Below are 18,903 nucleotides of genomic sequence, written 5' to 3'. Positions count from 1 at the left end.
AAACTAAAATAAGTAAAATGTATCAACGTCAGATCTCGTCAATTACTTTCAAAAATATTTATTTTTAACATTTTCAAATATGTCTGCCACAATGTTGAACGCGAGGTAATGTTCAGCCATTATTATTTTCCATTACTAAAAAATTGATACCTGTCCTACCTGCGCACTCACCGCGTTCTCCCATTGGTCTTAGTGAGGTCCATTATCATGTACGGTAGGTATAGGGGCCTCAATGTACAAAAACCTAAGTCTGGTCAAATACATGCGGTAGCCGCTCACTGGCTCTTAGACTATACTCTCCTCGGCCTACTCTCGTCGGCCTGCCTTAAATACTGAGTCTTAAGTGTTAGTGAAGCGGTTACTGACCCCTAGATAGAATAAAACTAAAGGTTACCATAAACTTGAATATATGTCTAACGGAGAGATCTCAAATGAACAAATCCTCACGGAAATCATTAAAGGAAATAAGGATTTGAAATTAACAATACAAGCTGTAGAGGTCAAACTTACACTTTAAATTGAGAAAATCAATCACCGTCTGATCAAAGTTGAAAAAGAAAACGAAGAATTACAGAAAAAAATCGAATTACTCGAGAGAAATCAGAAAAAAAATAGCATTATAATATTTGGATGGGAAGGACAAGACCATCTCGTCACAACAAAGTGTATAATCGAATTATTTAGGAATATTCTAAATATTGAATTGGAAAACGATATTAATGATATATACAGATCCTCAGAAAACCACCTTGCTATCGCAAACCAAGATCACAAAAATAACTGTTTCATTAAAAAAAATAGATTTAACCTAAATAATCATATACTCACACCAAAACATTATATACTCCATAAAGACAATACACCAGAACGTTTCACATCCTTGCCACCAGTATTATTGGAAACAACAACTAACACGGAACAAAAATTTTCAGAAAACCATATTCAGAATACCCCACTGAGAAAAGGAACAAGTAATAAGAATTCCAAAGAAATCACTCTAGGGGAGCCAAACACCCGGAAAAATCCGAGCAGATAAGTGTATAATATAATTTTAAGATTTTCAAACCATAAACACACAAATATATTTATTTCTATTCTTATAATATATAATCTCCGATGTTCTCACCACATTTTTAATAATAATTGTTCTTTCTATTATTTTACTGACTAGAACATAAAGGCGCAAATAATTTCATTATACATTCATATATAATTTTTCAATGGATCAATACATAACAGATTCTGAAATCCAGCCTGTACAAACTTACTGTCTAGAAAACAGCACAGAATGTCAGGAAATATTAAAAATTAACACTGAGAACACAAACTTTAAGCTACTATTTAACAATATTCGAAGCATTAAAAAAAATATAGACGAAATGAAAATTCCCTTAAACAACTCAGATTCTACTATTGACTGCATTGTCCTCACAGAAACTTGGCAGATTCCAGATCCAAATATGTATAGTATGAAAGGTTACAACATTGTTTACAATTAGGGATCATATAATCAAAACGATGGAGTTGTAGCTTATATTAAATGTTAATTTCAGTTTGATTATAATATTACCAAAATATGTGACATAAACATTCTAGAGATAAAAATCAAACAGGATGAAAAAAATACAATCGTTGTTTTAGCATTTTATCGATCACCTTCATCAGATATAAAAAATTTCAATAGAGAACTTCAAAACTACCCAACAGCTAACATCCCCCAAAATGACAACAACTTATATATATATTTGTCGGTGATTTGAATATTGATTTCCTAGAGGACATTGAAAACACTCTGGAATAAGCTAATATTCTGAATGAATTCGGCTTCCTTTCGACAATAAACTGTCCAACAAGAGTTCAACACATCCGTGAATCATGTATAGATCACATTTTCCGGAAGGCAAACTCAGAAATGACAGAAAATATTGTACCCCTTGTCATTAAAACCGACATTATGATCATACAAATACAAATCATTTTTGCTTCCTCACCAAAATCTGTAAAACCAAATGAATATATCATAAATGTGAACCACAAGAAACTCAAGGAATGCCTGAAAGGAATATCATGGACTTCATTGTACGCTGAAAAGGATCCAAACATTGCGACAGACAAATAGGTATTAACTCTGCAGACAGCAAGAAACTTTGGGGCGTAGTAAAACAAATAACTGCCTCAGAAAAAAGAAACGCAAAATTGAATTATTAAAAAATGATGCAGACGAAGTAATAATAGATAAACATGACATTTCAAAAGAATTCAATTCTAAATTTGCTAAGATGGGTAAGACGCTCGCTGACAAAATTACTCGTGATCCAAAGTGTGAATTGAATCGTACATCAATTCCCAACTCTATGATCCTTTCTCCCAACTTCAATTAATATACCTCATGAAAGAATTGAAAAAAAAAACAGATTGATATCTCATCTTGAAAAATACCGTATTATCTCAAATCACCAATTTGGCTTCAAGAAGAATACATCCACTGAAGACGCCATTCGTGAACTGACCAAAAAAACAGTGCTGTTAGTGAAAATTAAGCATGCTTATGCCTATCCATAGATCTGTCGAAAGCTTTCAACACTGTAAGCCATCCCTTACTCTTGCATTATCTAGAAGACATGGGCGTCTGAGGAAATTCACTGAAATTTTTCGAAAGTTATCTCAAAGAGAAAGCAAGTCGTAAGAATTGACAACATACTGAGTACCGAAGAAAATACCGAGTATGGTGTACCACAAGGAACCGTTCTAGGTCCTATTCTTTTTAGTATATATAGAAATGGTTTATTTGTGCTAGAGACTGGTGGGGATATTATAGAAATTGCTGATGACACAGCCATATTATATAAAGACGAGAGCTGGATTTCTCTCCAGGAAAAAGCAGAAAATGGTTTTGGTCGTATTAAAACATGGTTAGAACACAAACTCCTTACAGTAGATTTGGAAAAAACGAATTACATGACATTCACGTGCAACAAATCAAAACACATTCCCTTTAACAATTCAGAGGTCAACATTCAAGATCTACTCACCAATATTCAATCAGTAGAAAAAATCAAATATTTGGGCGTCTTCATCGATTGTCAATTAACCCTAGAGTAGACGCGCCCGGACTGAGAGTCCGATGTACCAGTCCTTCACTGATAACTTTCATTTGAAAGACGCTACTCTGGCTAGATTTTAGGTATCTGTTCAAAATATTGTTGTGGACACCGGTCTTGAACTGCTCAGCTTAGCATTCGGTCGTGTAAGAAATATTGCAATTTTCGGACTGTTATATCTATTTGCCAAGGCAGAATTTCAAAACTAAGGTAAAATAGATTAATATATGGAGGTCTATGTAGGTATACAACCGGATAGTCCATACAAAAAAGATAATACTGCCAAATCCATTGTAGAACATTTGTGTGAACCTATATTTGGTTCAAAACGACTGACAACTGGTTTACGAGCTTGGCTCTTGCTGATAATCTCAACTCACACAAACTCACTTTATTGGGGACAATACGCAAAAATAAAAACAGAATTACCCCCTGAGTTAATTTCTTCTCTCCACAAAGATGATGATATAAACCCAGTAAGTGATAAGCCAGAAATTATTGAATGGTATAATACTACAAAATGTGGAGTAGACGTGGTGGACCATTATTTTACAGTATGATGAACGTTGCTGGGCTAAACAGCCTTATAATTTATTCTGGAAATAATCCCACTGCCAAAATGAAACGCAGACATTTTCTTCTAGAACTGGTACAGTTATTAGTATATGACCACCAGAAAATACGTGCAACATTACCAAATTTGCCGAAATCTTCAAAACTGCGACTTCAGGATCTTTGCGGTATAGAAGAAGCAACTGTTTCTGCTCAACCGACATCTAACAAAAGGAAACGTTGCTGTATTTGTGACTCGAAGAGAAATAGGCCTACCAAATATTTTTGTGTATACTGTAAAAATATTTATGTTTAGAAAATGCAAAAATTGTTTCTAATAAATGTTCCCAAGAAAGTCGTCCTGGACATTAGACTACATAAAATATTTTTCTGCATAATTAACTAGTGTTCTTACACATTTATGTGATATTTAAGTTGAGTAGAAGTTAATATTTTGATTTAAAATTGATTTTTTTAATAAAACTCATCTTTATATATAATTTAACCATTTTTTTGTTATCGGACTGCATTAGGAGTCCGGACGCGTCTACTAATGTTATAAAAATTGGCGCGTCTACTGCAGGGTTAAAGTGGAATCACCATATCACTTATATTATCAAAAAACTACAAACAATATTATACAGATTCGAATATTTGAAAAAAATACTGAAATATGACCAGCTGAAAACTTTGTACCACGCCTTGGTAGAAAGTCATTTGAGATATGGTATTTTGGGATGGGGCGACGCACTTTACGCCTCTAGAAACTATTCAAAAAAGATTTCTGAGAATAATGCTGTCAAAAAACAACAGATATCCGTCAGACCAGCTTTTTAGTGAAAATTATTTCCTTGATCCAAGGCAATTGTACTATCTGAAAACTGGTTTGAAATATCATACTTTCGCGTAATCAGACATAGCTACCTACTCATCATTACGAAACTCGCCAAAAAATCAACATATAGTACCTCACATGGCTAAATCGTTTGGTCAAAGGTCATACAGATACATTGCGCCTGAAGTATATAATTCTATTTCCAAATTAATAACCGACACCAAAAACATTTTTACTTTCAAGAAAGAATTGAAAAAATACATTCTGAAAATGCCTAGAATAGTAGTCACTGAAATAATCGAAGGAAAATGAAAATTGAAAACCTTTTAAATACCGATGTATCACTGTTAGCAAACAGTTATATAGATTATTGATGTATTGTATTGAACTGAACTGTTTAAGAGTTTGATATTCGCTAAGCTGAAAATTGTGTTACTGTATTATACTATTTGTTTTCATATTTTTATTTCAAGGAAAATGAAAATTGAACACCATTTTAAATAAAAATGTCTCACTCTTATCAAGCAGGAATACAAACGATTGATATATTATATTAAACAGAACTGATTGAAAGCTAAATAATCTTGAACTGTGTCTTTATATTGTAGTATAGTGTTTGTTTTTTCATTTCATTTTATTTTAAGTATAATTACAAATTATAATAGCAGTACATGTTTGATTACATTTACGATTGAATATGTTTGTAGTCGAATACCTTCATATGTCATTCATTTTACGTTTTTGTTTAACTATTTCAATGTATGCATGTATATGCCCATTCACACCAAATTTGTATCTCGAAACAAGTATTCACTTACTTATCGAGCATCTCGTTATTTATTTGAACTTTCAATTTGTACTTCTCATTTGTATTTGTATTTGGATCTTAAATGAATAACATATCATTATTATTATTTTTATTCAACTATTGGCATACCTCAGACTTCACCCAATAATTCCGATGAGAAGATACTTCAATGAAACGAATATTCGTATTTCTCCTGTTTGTAAAAGATTTCATCACATTAAATTTTTTCATGGCTGATTTTTCCCAAATCAATTTTGATAAGGAATATTTTTTTATTCTCAATCTTGGAAGTAACGAAAATCTTGGTTTCTCGCCAGAGCACAATTGTCGTGTAATTTGACACGATTAAATATTATCTTACTTCATTAATCATTTTGAATGCGTTGGCTTTGATTGGTTTCTATGTCAGGAAAAATAAATGTGTTGTTGATATCTGTTAAGAACTGTCAGACAATAATGACCTCGGTTACATATTAAAGATGTAAGTTATGACGCGTGTGACCTCAATGTCCTCTAGAAACGCCCACCACAACGACTTTCTGTATCAGCTGTATCAGCCCGATTTTGATAATCATTGTATAAAACTGTAATGGCGCCTCTCGTCACTCTTTACTCATTCTTTGTAGTAGACTGAATAAAGAAATTTTTCATTTTCCAATTTCTGAGTTTTTCAACTCCTTTTTGAAAAGTGTTTTCATCAAGCCGCGACGAAAACTGGCGCAGTCGGTAGGATTCGGTCAAACGAATTTTCTATCGAAGTGATTTTGGTTTGTATCAAAGATTCATTGGCAACACCCACCAGGAAAGCTGAGATTTTGGAAAACCTGCCGGAAGAGGACAGAATCGCCGACTCCGACTTCAAGAAGATTAGGGACTACAGACAAGCATCGCTGGAAATCCTATTGGCAACCTAGAATTAAGAAGAAAACCTAAGAAACCAGAAGAAAGACTTTACAAAGAAATGAAAGCAACGATACTACTACTGTAAGTCGATTTTAAGTACAACCCAACCTATCCAATTCCCAAGAATTACCTTCACCCAATAAGTGATAATATTATAGTCTTGTTTTTCGATTTTCATCCAATTTGCGCGAACAAATTTCATGAACATTGAAAACGATTTAGATAATTTAAGTAGATTATTAGAAAACTCATTTGAAGAAAAAGACAAAATGCCTGAAACAAATGTTCAATCATTGAGACAACATATTAACACAATACCTCAATATGAAGGGAATCCTCATACTTTAGGAATATATTTAGACAACTGTGAAAATTTAATTGCATTTTTTCAAAGTCAATCCGACCAAACTTCAAACAAAGTTTTACTAAGAACTATAATTGGTAAATTAACAGGAAGAACCCTGACACTCATTGGTTCTCGCATAAAATTAAAGACATGGACAGATATTAAAGCTGCATTACAATTAAGTTTTGGAGATCAAAGAAATCTTGATTGCCTTGTTCAAGATCTAATTTCTTTAACACCGCATGAAAATGAATCACCTTATAATTTTGGAATGAGATGCCAGGATTCAAGAAGCCTTATTGTTTCGAAAATCAATGAATCTTCAATTCAACAACGAGACAAAAATTTACAAATTAACAACTATGACGATTTAGCTTTAAAAACATTTATAAGAAATTTACTAGGATACCTACAAAATAATGTTAGACTTAGAAACCCAGATTCACTAGAAAAAGCAATGTGTCTAGTAATCGAAGAAGAAAATTCCTTATATTCACAAAACAGATCAAACAGCGTGAATGAACACAATTACAAACCATTCACAAGAGTCACCCCATCAAATCAAAAAACCTATTTTACGAAAACTCTCATTTTAAAAAATCACAATACCCTATGAGTATCCAAAATAATTATAGACCACCTCAATATAATTTCATGAAACCGAATTTTCAAACTTTTCATCAACCAATAAATAGTCAAAGAATTCCTTTTCAATGGAAACCGAATAATAATTTTCCAACACAAAAAAACCATTTTTTTATATCAACAAAGTCAAGGAATGAGAAATCCCCAACAACCCTATCAATTTAAGACAAATTATAAACCAGAACCTATGGACACATCCTCAGGTAACACAAAAATAAATCCGCAAAACAAATACCATGTTACCGAATTATTTACCCAAGAACTTTCTAATTTTCATGAATATGACCCACAAAACTATTATTTTGAAAACCAAGAAGAATATGGAAACGTTTGTTACCAACAAGAACACAAAAATTACCCTTATATTAACGAAAACCCATCGTATTCTCATACCGCTGAGAATCCAGAAAACCCAGATTTTGAAAACCAACACGAGAATGAAAATTCAACTCGAAATTTTCAACAGGAAGACACCTCACTGGACCAAACATAATAACATATTCAGTTAGGTATCCAGTTTACCATACATTTTCATCTTCGAATTAAACGCGAACTTTTTAATAGATACAGAAAGTACTAGAAGCCTTATTAATTCTTAACTAGCTTATAAAATTCATAAAAATTATATTTTGAAAGGAAATTTCAATATTCAAACAGCACACAGCATGAGTTATCATAATGAAGTAGTAATTATTCCAATTTTTAAACAATTCAACATAAATCAGAAACATAAATTCTTTTTATTTGATTTTAGTAATAAATATGATGGACTAATACTATAAATTTCCTCGAACAATTCGAAGCCTTTGTTAATCTTGAGAAAAAAACAAATCATATCATCCCTAGCTGAAATACCTATTGTATACGAAACAGAAGAATTTTCAAATTTAAAGGAAAACCTTAAAATAAAAAACCATCCAATTATTGTTCCACCCAGAACAACTAAAACAGTAAAAATACCCGCGAAGAAAGAAAAACATTTAGGATTTTTAAAATATCAGAAATATGATGATTTTGTCGAATCACCTCAAGCACCTGTTAATATCGAAAATTATTTTGCATACACTACCATTACCAACGCACAAATTTTTCCAATCGAAGTATCCATGGAAGAACCATTCGAAATCGAATTATTAAACACGATAGAAGTAAATTTCATCGAAACAATGGAAACTAACGAAGAATTGGATAATTTCAAAGACAACAGTCATAAAGCAAATTTAAAAAACTTACGCCTTGAACATTGTAATTTACAAGAAAAGCGAGCAATAAAAAACTTATGTTACAAATACCGAGATATTTTCTATAATGATGAATTACCTTTAACATTCACAAATGAAATACGACATAAAATAAAATTAACAGATGAAACTCGAATTTATACAAAAACTTATAAATACCCTGAAATTCATAGACAAGAAGTTAAAACTCAAACTCAAAAAATGTTACAACAAGGTATAATTCAACCATCAACATCACCCTTTTCAAGCCCTATTAGGATAGTTCCGAAAAAATCAGACGCCTCAGGAAAAAGAACTGGAGATTAGTAATAGATTACCGTAAACTCAATGAACGAACAGATGACAAATACCCTTTACCAAACATTAACGTTATTCTAGACAAATTAGGAAAAGTCATTATTTTACCACACTAGACTTAGCAAACGGTTTTCACCAAACAGTAATGCACCCTGATGACATACAAAAAACTACTTTTTCAACGGAAAACGGACATAAACGAATGTCCTTTGGATTGAAGAATGCTCCCAGTACCTTCCAAAGAGTAATGGAAAATTTATTACGAGGTTTACAAAATGAAACATGCTTAGTATATTTAGACGACATAATTTGTACGTTAAAAACACTAATGATATAGCGAAAGTACATAAATGGCGTTATCAGTGGACTGTAATTTTAATTGTAATTGATTTCGATACGAGAGCATCAAAGTTACCTGATAGTTGGAGTTTCCCTCTTGTATAATCTGCAATGGGTTATCTCAGGAGCTCCTTGGAATGGTTTCCAGCTAACTTAACTGTTGATTCATATACTCGTTGACACCAACATTCACAAAAGGGATAAATAGCGGTATATCGAGGAGATAGCGAACGAACTGATTATATAGTTTTCAAAACGGTTGCGATTCAACTTCAAAATCATTCACAACACACTCAATCTTCTTTCTTTGTAAGTCATAAAAAAAACATAAACAAAAAACTTTGAATGCTCGGTCTCGCGATAAAGACATCGAACTGAGAATTGAAGTGTTGCCGGTTTTCCGAACATAGCTATTTTCAGTACTTCTTCACTAGAAAATTTGGAACGCCTACAAAACGTATTTGAAAGACTAAGACAAGCCAATTTCAAAATCCAATTAGACAAATCAGAATTTTTGAGAAAAGAAACCAGTTATTTAGGACATGTAATAACGCCAGACGGAGTAAAACCAAACCCCGATAAAATTGAAGCTATTAAAAAATTTCCAATCCTAAAAACACACAGAGAAATTAAAAGTTTCGTAGGACTTGTAGGATACTACAGAAAATTTATCAAAGATTTTGCAAAAATAGCAAAACCATTAACTTCATGTTTAAAAAAGATTCAAAAGTTGTAACGGTCTAAATTTACTTGTAAATATTGTAGATATTGTTCGTTTATTTATTATGGAATCGACAGAATTGTCATTTATTGATGACGAACTTTTCGTCACAGCTAGGGACACATCTGGTTTGCCAGTGTGCCCAACCTACATTTTCAAAGAGTTTCCGTGATTTTTCTCTAAAAACAACGGTGTTTTCGCCGCCATTTCTATTATACAGATATTCAACTATTCTACTAGATTTTCCTACGATCAAAAATACTTATTTTCTATCTTGCTACCCTATTGGTCCAAAATAGTGACAGCAAGTTGTTAACGTTGTCGATTGTTCTTTTTTCTTAATGGGATTGATAAATCGAGAGGAAGAAAGAACACCGAGGCCCTCTCACTTTTTTGGAGTTCGGTGACCTATTCTGTACGTGATAGTTAGCATTTTCCAAATAGACATAAATGTTTCCTCAAACATCCTGACGGGAGTAGGTTCATTTGGATAAATAATAAGTGGAAAGTGTGTATTGGGTATTGTTCCAAATATATCGTTGCGAATTTGGAAGGGATGACCCATATTTCCGCACTCTTAGGAGGATTAATAAAACTAACTATACGTAAGTCAGTCACGCCATTTTACCTCTCGAATGAAAAAAAATGGTTCAAACTAATTTTCTCATTAAATTTTAGTGGCTATCGAAATTCTAACGTTTACATAAAATCATAAGAAGATCAGCAAAACAAAGGCGCAAGGTTCTGCCTCTTAACATTTACAAAGTTACGTATACGATCAGAAACAGAAAGGAGGAAAAAAAAAACAACTCTTCTGAAAAGAAGGTAGGTCACGTATATGATGAAGTACTCTCGGTTTGCCTTGACATAGTTATTGTAATCACTTCAAAGAGGGAATTTGTAAACTCGTCAAAGAATTTCCAAGTGTAAAGCAACATCTTCTTTCTGGTAGACAGATGGTTGCTTGTACCCATGAATTTCATGATTGTGTTTCTTTTCAAGTAATATTTCCAAAATCAGGCTTTAGTAAAACGGTGGTACTTTATTGTAGAGTTGGATATCCGATGTGTTCTTATCATAAAATATATTGAAAATAAGAGGATTACCTGTTTTGCCATGAAAAAAAAATTAAGGAATTGATTGAGAAAGTTACTTTACCTAATGCATTTCAATGGCCTTTATATTCGTTCGTTCCCATTTATTATTATTTCTAATGCATTAATATACCGGATGGACCTCAGGAGTGTTATGATTGGACTCCAATCTAGACCGATCTGCCACTATCATTATTAGCTTCTTAATTTACTTGTAACCGATATATAGATCATAATGTCTCGTTTTTATATACGGGGGGCAGTATAAACATTCAATCACTTTCGGCTTTTCTTATTATATTCCGTTAACGTTAAAATTTAATAAATTCAGGAAGACCAGACCATCTCAATAAATCTTAATGGTTCAAAATTGGTAATCAATAATTCTGGAGATTTGACCTCCAGTAGTTTTTATTTTGTTTGTTTTGCAAACGTTCGATACTTATCTGATACATTGTTTTTGGTTCTTCATAAGGGTTGTTTGGTACGGCTAGATTTTGGATGACACTGATTCTTGGAAGACAGAAAGGGAATCTAGGAACTTACCAGCCTTCACGACAGTTCATTCAACGACCAGAGAGGCATCAAGACACGCAAGTAGTGGGAAAAGCTAGACACCTATAGATTATTGTTACTTATTCATTTTAAGAGAAATATCGAATTTAACCTTTTGCGTTCAACCTATATGAATAGTTGTATTTATACATGTGTGTTTAAACATTTTTGCGGCGTCTGCGCTCTGGGCCCAAAGCTTCTGACGTATTAATGCACAATATTATCGTGTAAACCTATATAGGATGTACGGTATTGAATCCTATATTTTCATGTCCTTGTGTGTATATATTGAGTTAGTTCTTTTGTCAACGAGATTTTATTTATTTTGAGAGAACTCTTTCGAGAGTTGATGTGCAGAAATCGTGAATTTTTTTTTTGCTCATTTGTTATTTTTTTTTTTATAGAAATTATATTCCGGTGGATTTATTTGTTTTGTTTCCAAATGTTATCAATCGGTCACACCGTTGTACAAAGCCATAATAAGAGATCTTGTAATACAAGTTTGGTACTGGTACGTTGTCATTTGTTTTTTTATTCCACTTGGTAAATTGGGGGAATAGTTTATTACTCAGACATTCTATATCGGCAATTAAATTTACCTGGCGCCCAAATATTGCTATCAACATACTTTGAACCCACCCCGTCTTCACTGTGGTGAACCGATAGATGCTTGTCATAAAAATCGTGACTGCATGAACCCGTAACTGAAAAGGCACGTTACAAAGTAGTACACGATACAAAATTCATAACAGCATTTAATATGTGTAAAAATATTTCAATTGATGCACCTATATTACAATATCCCGACTTTCGAAAGAAATTTATTTTAAGAACCGATGCATCAAACGTAGCATTAGGAGCCGTTCTATCTCAAGGAACAATCGGTTCAGATAAACCAGTAGCCTTTGCCTCACGAACTTCACATGAAACAGAACAAAAATATAGTACAATTGAAAAAGAACTACTAGCAATTGTATGGGCCTGTAAATACTTCAGACCTTACCTTTTTGTAAGAAAATTCACAATCTATACAGATCATCGCCCTCTTGTTTGGCTTTTTAAACGGAAATAATCCAATTCAAAATTAGTACGCTGGGGATTAAAACTAGAAGAATTCGATTATGAAGTAATATATTAAAAAGGTAAATTAAAATCAAATGCAGACGCATTATCCCGAAATCAAATTAACGCAGTAGAAAATGAATCTATAATTAATAATCCAGGCGACATTGTCGAAGAAACCATGTCATTATTGAGAAATTTATCAGAACACCCTCTACAGGATACTAGTAAACCCCAAACTCAATAAAAAGTAAAAATTTCATCAGACATTCAAATTAAACCACCAACTAAAGAACAAACACCTTCAATTGAAGAAGATTCAGACAATACCCAACATAGTAACGTAAATGAAACGACAAATGAAGGAATAAAAATTCATGTCGAAATAATGAATAATGAAATTAATCAAATTTTAGTATTCCCACATATTAACCCAATATTAATAGTAAAATATGAAAACTATGAAAACCATAGAATCTATACAGTAAAAATTCCAGTGAAAAATAACGAAAATCTCATACCTGAATAGAGAAACTTATTGCATATATTTTCATACAGAAAAACTTTATAGCGACTTTAATGAAGTATATTAAGAACATTTTTCACAGAAAGTACCTGAAATAATAAGATGCACAAAAACGTAAATACCGTAACTGAAAAAAATGATCAACTTCTATTTACAAAACATCATCACGAAAGTAAATCCAACCATAGAGGAATAGATGAAACCCTAGAAAAATTTTAAAAAAAATTATTATTGGGTCAATATGAGGAAAACAGTAACATACTATATTAATTCATGCGACATATGTCAAAGAGCAAAATATGCCAGGAAAAATCCCTATATACCACTTTTGTTAACAGAAACACCTTCAAAACCTTTTCAAATTGTTCATATAGAATTTTAGGTTGAGTTGAAAAGCAGCCTAGGCTGATACTTCACCTTTTCATTGACCCTTGATTATTGTACTAAATTTTTGTATTTCATTTTTTATATTATGTCGATGAATAAAGACGATTATTATCATTATTATATTTTTCAATATGACAAACAAATGTATTTAACCTCAGTAGACGCATTTACGAAATTTGCCCAAGTAATACTAATATCAGGAAAAACCGCTATACACATTAGCAGTGCCCTAATTAAATATTTTTCATCTTTCGGAATACCAGAAAATCTAATGATAGATAATGGAACATAATTTAATAATGAAACTGTAAAAAAAAATTTTAATTTACATAGAATAAAAATTCACTTTACTACCCCTAAACACTATGAATCTAATGGAATAGCTGAAAGATTCCACTCAACAATATTTTAACATTTAAGAATATTACAAGAACTATACCTTGAAGAAAAATACCTTATGGACTATGATGCTATTATAGGATATAATGAATCCATACATAGTGCAACAAATTTCAAACTTTTCGAATTAGTTTTTGGACACACAAATTTACGTGATCCATATGAATTATTTACACCACATTCATCTTTCACAGACTATGCTGAAAATCATAAAAGAAAATTAGAACACGTATATGATAATACTAAAAAACTAATTGAAACTAAAATAGGGAAATTTGTTGAAAAAACAAATATACACGGAGACACGAATAATGATTATCAAGTAGGATTAACCATATTTAAACAAAATCCACAAAAAATAAATAAAAAACTCAGGTTTTTGGTTTTTGAGTAATAATATGTCTATTGCTCAAATCCTACCTCTAAAAAAACCAGTTCTTGAGATTAAACAGTTGACAATGTAAGCATTAGAGAGTGAGTGAGTTATGCTAGGTCTGCAGCAAATATCTTCCATTGAATATAATGTATATAATGTTCCTAATGATGTGTGAATAACAAATATGCAGTATCTATATATAGGTAGGTTATATTTATTTCCTGAGTACCTGGATATTTATTGTTATGAAAGTTTTAGTTTGACATATACCAACACTGGATGAAGAACATACAAGGTTTGACTAAGAGGATGATTTGTTCGAGAATTGAAATTAATTTGATTGGTGCCCGGTTATGTTTCAATCGTTCGATGAATAGTAATACGGGGAGTCGCACGGAGCCATTTTATGACTTGAGTTTTAAATTTGTACAATATTTGTATGTTTTTTGTTTCATATGGAAGAAGGTCATGAACTTTCAGAGCCGTATAACAATGATTTCTAGAACCTATTGACTTTTTGATGGATTGCTTAATTGTAATTTTGGTTTTGTTTCTTGTCTCATAGCTATGTTCTCCATATCGAATATCGTTTTCATTTTTGAATTGGTGAGAGTTTGACAGTGAATTTGCCTAATGTATATATCTTAATTGATTGTTTTTGATAATTATGTTTCACCACTAGATGAAACTTTTTTGTATAATATAGTTCACTTCTCAGGGTTCCTAGACCAAAATGCGATAATATAAATAAAAATTCTTCTCAAAATCGATCATATGAATTATGAAAGCAAAGACTATAATGAATGAAAATCTAGTAGAATTGAAAAGTATTTGTATGGTCGCCACGAGCGAGTAGCTATAGAAAATTCATAATTGAAGGCGAGTTGGTTCATGAGTAGAATGAAAAAATTATCAAAGTCATAATCTATATTTTTGGGAAAGAATATTTTTGGCCTTCTACTTCTCCATATTGATACAAAAATCATGGGAATCTTCCAAAGGAAGGAAGCAATCAATTTCAAAAATCAACTCTTTGCAAAGATGTGTAGATCATGCAAATTGTTCAGCTAGTAGATTTGCTTTTTCTATATATATTCGTAACACATCCAAGGTTTCCCATTTCTTACATTGATGGCGACTGTGAGAGGACCGACAATGGGAGATTTGATAGTACTTCAAAAGACAAAATTTTCCTCAGACAAATGCTTGAAAAGGACATGCAAGATATCAAAACTATTATGTTTGAGTCATCAAGACTCCCATGCCACCCTTCTTACAGCAGAATCCAAATTCATTTCTTCTGGTCAACCTTTGGCTGTACAGTGCATCCACTTATTCATGGAGAAGAAAGAGCTCTGAGATTGTACCAGTTGCATTCAACAGTCTGGAAGTTATGTTGTGAAAAGAAAGAAGCACCAACTTGAAATTTGATCATATTTGAAGCGGGAGAGTTAATACATATTCCATATAAATATACCATATCTGCACTATTCACAAAGAAATTGAAGTCATACTCGATACCTCCAATCTAATATATCAAATTTTACCAACGAGCGGTTTCTGTGAATAGCTCTGTGATACGTTTTGAAAGCCATTGTTTGAAAGAAGTATCAGATTCCTCGTTCAATAAAACTACCATATCGTGTAGAGAGCATAGATATTCAATCAATTTCATTATCTTTATCGATAACCACTTTGTTGAATAATTGTTAATCGATAAAATTGTTAATTAATATTTTCAATTTCAAATTTTCCATTCAGGAAAAATTGTGAATTTATGATTTTAGACTATACAATGTTCACCTCTATTATGATAACGACAACGGTCACTGCTTGGATTAGAAGATACTCGTTGCTGTCACCTTGGACCTCAACAAATACTCATCACCTATTCGAATACTTCAGCTTATCTAAATTGAATGTGAGAGCAGGAAACTGCGAGCCTATATACTGATTATCTGGAAAGGAAGAGACACTTCTTTCCATTCAAGATTTCATCATGTGACCCAATCTGAAGGCCATATAACGAGTACAGAGTCGATTGTCAAGGTTAAACTCAGTGCTCAAGGTCATACGACATGCCCATAGCTCGAGGTCATGTAGGTCATATGATACGCACGTAGTTCAACGTGGTGTGACGTCAATCAAGTTCAAGATCGAGGGATAGAGGAGGTTCAGAATTGTCATTAGCACCCTATTCGAATGTTAGAAAAATATGTTCAAGGTCATGCAACCTCAATCAAGTTCAAGATCGAGGGAAGCAGGAGGTTCCGAATTATCATTAGCACCCTACTCGAATGTTTCGAAGATTTGTTTCCGTTGCTATAACTGAATAGACATTTGAGACTTTCTGAAAATTTTTTCCAAGTTTTCAAGTGTTTGAATTGTTCATCAGTTGAAATGAATAGGTGAATCTGTTTATACTTACTAACATTATATTTTTCATCATCTTCATCATCTATGAAAAATACTGCTGAGATCATGCGAATTGGGGGCCTTGGAAGATATTTTCTTTCGTTTTCATTGTTACTTCTGACAACTGAAGGTTTGTTAGGCTCTTCATTACCATTTCCATCATCATCATCGCTGCTAGACGGCGTTTCAATCAAAGAAAGGTGACTATGATTCTCAACTTTGCATTTCATAAACTTTTTCTGAATGGAAATCTCTTCAATCGTATTTGACAATTCCATAATAAGATTATTTGAAGGTTTAGTTTCTTTCGGATGATTATTCTTAATTGCATTGTCATCGATGGGAAACTGTAAAAGTGAGAGATAATCGTGTTTGACATCGTCCACTGCCGTCCAATAATCTGTTTCTCGAACATCTGGAAAAGGTACAGCAATGAACTGAATCGCTATGAACATTTATGTATAAAAATAATTAGTTCAGTTTTTTTACTGGAACGTGACAAAACCTTTTTTTCAAAAGATAGCAATAGAGAATAAATGAGGAATATTTCAATATTATTCTATTCAAAACTATTCTGAATATCAAAACTGATCTCGATTTTATGTATTTTCAGGATATTCAAATATCAGTTTATTATATTTGATTTCAATGTGAACATATTGTTGCATTATGTTACGTATTGGTTTGAAAATGAAAAATTAAATTTCTATCTTTTTTATAATGAACACCACAACAAGTATTCTTGGTCTTTATGAGTTTTCAGTCTTTCAAAATCTGAAAAAAAATAAAGCAGATTGAAAAAAAGAATATTAAAAAGGACTTATGCTCATAAACATAATTTCTTTCAAAGGGGACTTTTGTTCGACATCATCGACGTCGACATCAAGTTCATCGAAGTCACTCACAAATTCAAAACCAGTAGTGAAAAGCTTTTCTATATAGAAAAGTGAATTGAAGATTGAGTTTTCTTCTGAGTCCGATTTCGAACTGAAATACTGGTAAGACAGTTGAAAGTGCAGTCGAAAAAACCCTCTGGAGCACCAGGGTCATCCTCAAAGATATAAGCCCCTTCTTCTCTGGAATGGGCATCACTCAGAGAAGCGACCAGAAATCCACCCTACCAGTGGGATAAAGATGAATAGTGCAATTTTCAACGTAGTCGATAATGTGGAAGAATATGACAAAGAAGGCATTGGAGATATTCCCATAGAAGAGATCACCAGTAAAAAATCAAGGAAACCTACTAGAGAAAAACACTAAGATACCACAACCCCAAATGAACAGGGAACATGATACCTCAACTGAGACTGAGGGGTTGAGTGAAATTACGGAGCTAGACGAACATAAAAGTAGTGCAACTTCTGAAATGTTCAAATAGGGAAGAAATTGAAATGAAAATTATGCCCCATATATGCCATTCAAAGATTCTGAAAAGAATAAATGTACTCATTGAATGTTGAATGAGCATAAAAGTTACTTGATGAAAATTAATAATAATATCCATGACAATAAATACCCTAAATTGCCCTAATTTTTTCGACACTGAACTTTTCATGAAAAAACCTAGTTCCACACCTTTTCCAAGTAAAAAGGTTACACTTCCTCAACAACGCTAATTGTGATCGTTTTCGAAATATTTACTCAAGTGAAGTTGCTGAAAATATTACAAGAACTGAGTATGTGGTGGATCAAATTTTTTATCGAAAAATCATTCGTTTTCGAGATACACATTGTTGAAGTTTTTCAGAACAAGGTTGATTTTTGTCATAAGTTTCTTGCAATTTCAGTTATTTTCATCAAAAATTTTACAGAAAAAAGTTGTTTATTTTGACGAGATCCACCACATACTCAGTTTTTGTAATGTTCTCAGCAATTTTACTTTGCTCCTAGAGAGCTAACATGTGTGAAAATAGGTTTATCCGTGAGACGTACCAAAAGACCACATTTTTCAAATTATTCTTCTGAATGTCTAGCGGACAGACAGTGTAACCATACTGTATAATGTGTTGCCTATATCACTACTACTCTTGCAAATATTTTAAATCCACCTGAACATAGCACGTGTTACCATTATCCACCAATTCTTCAAGTGCAAGGATTGTTCACGAAGTTATAGTTTTTCAACTCAATTTTTTGAGCAACGTCTCTTCAGGATGTCAAGTGAGAATGTGTTTTTATGTTAAACCAAGTGAAAATAAGCCATTATTAATGCCCGTAACTCCGTACGTGTTGTTGATGATGTTTAATTGCATAAAATACTGTATGGCTTTCCAGGCTAACCACAAGGCATTGAATTATCGA

General features: G+C 32.5%; 1 protein-coding gene across 8 annotated transcripts in view; it reads right to left on the bottom strand.

Annotated features, from left to right (window-relative positions):
- The window catches only part of LOC111507988 (uncharacterized), a 97,384-nt gene that overhangs the window by 3,908 nt on the left and 74,573 nt on the right, over nt 1-18,903 (bottom strand). For 7 of the 8 annotated variants that reach the window (XM_074173916.1, XM_074173914.1, XM_074173912.1 and 4 more), the window contains one exon: nt 16,616-17,017. In XM_074173916.1, coding sequence (XP_074030017.1) covers nt 16,616-17,017 — 402 coding nt within the window. The remainder of the gene's footprint in view (nt 1-16,615; nt 17,018-18,903) is intronic. The other variant, XM_074173918.1, reaches the window with a different exon arrangement.

Source organism: Leptinotarsa decemlineata, unplaced genomic scaffold (genome assembly GCF_025532065.1).
Source record: "Leptinotarsa decemlineata unplaced genomic scaffold, Ldec_3_MD MMD2_tig00000505_RagTag_RagTag, whole genome shotgun sequence".
In the NCBI taxonomy this organism is placed as follows: domain Eukaryota; kingdom Metazoa; phylum Arthropoda; class Insecta; order Coleoptera; family Chrysomelidae; genus Leptinotarsa; species Leptinotarsa decemlineata.
The sequence above is the reverse complement of the archived record's forward strand: the minus strand, read 5'-3'. Positions and strand labels throughout refer to the sequence as shown.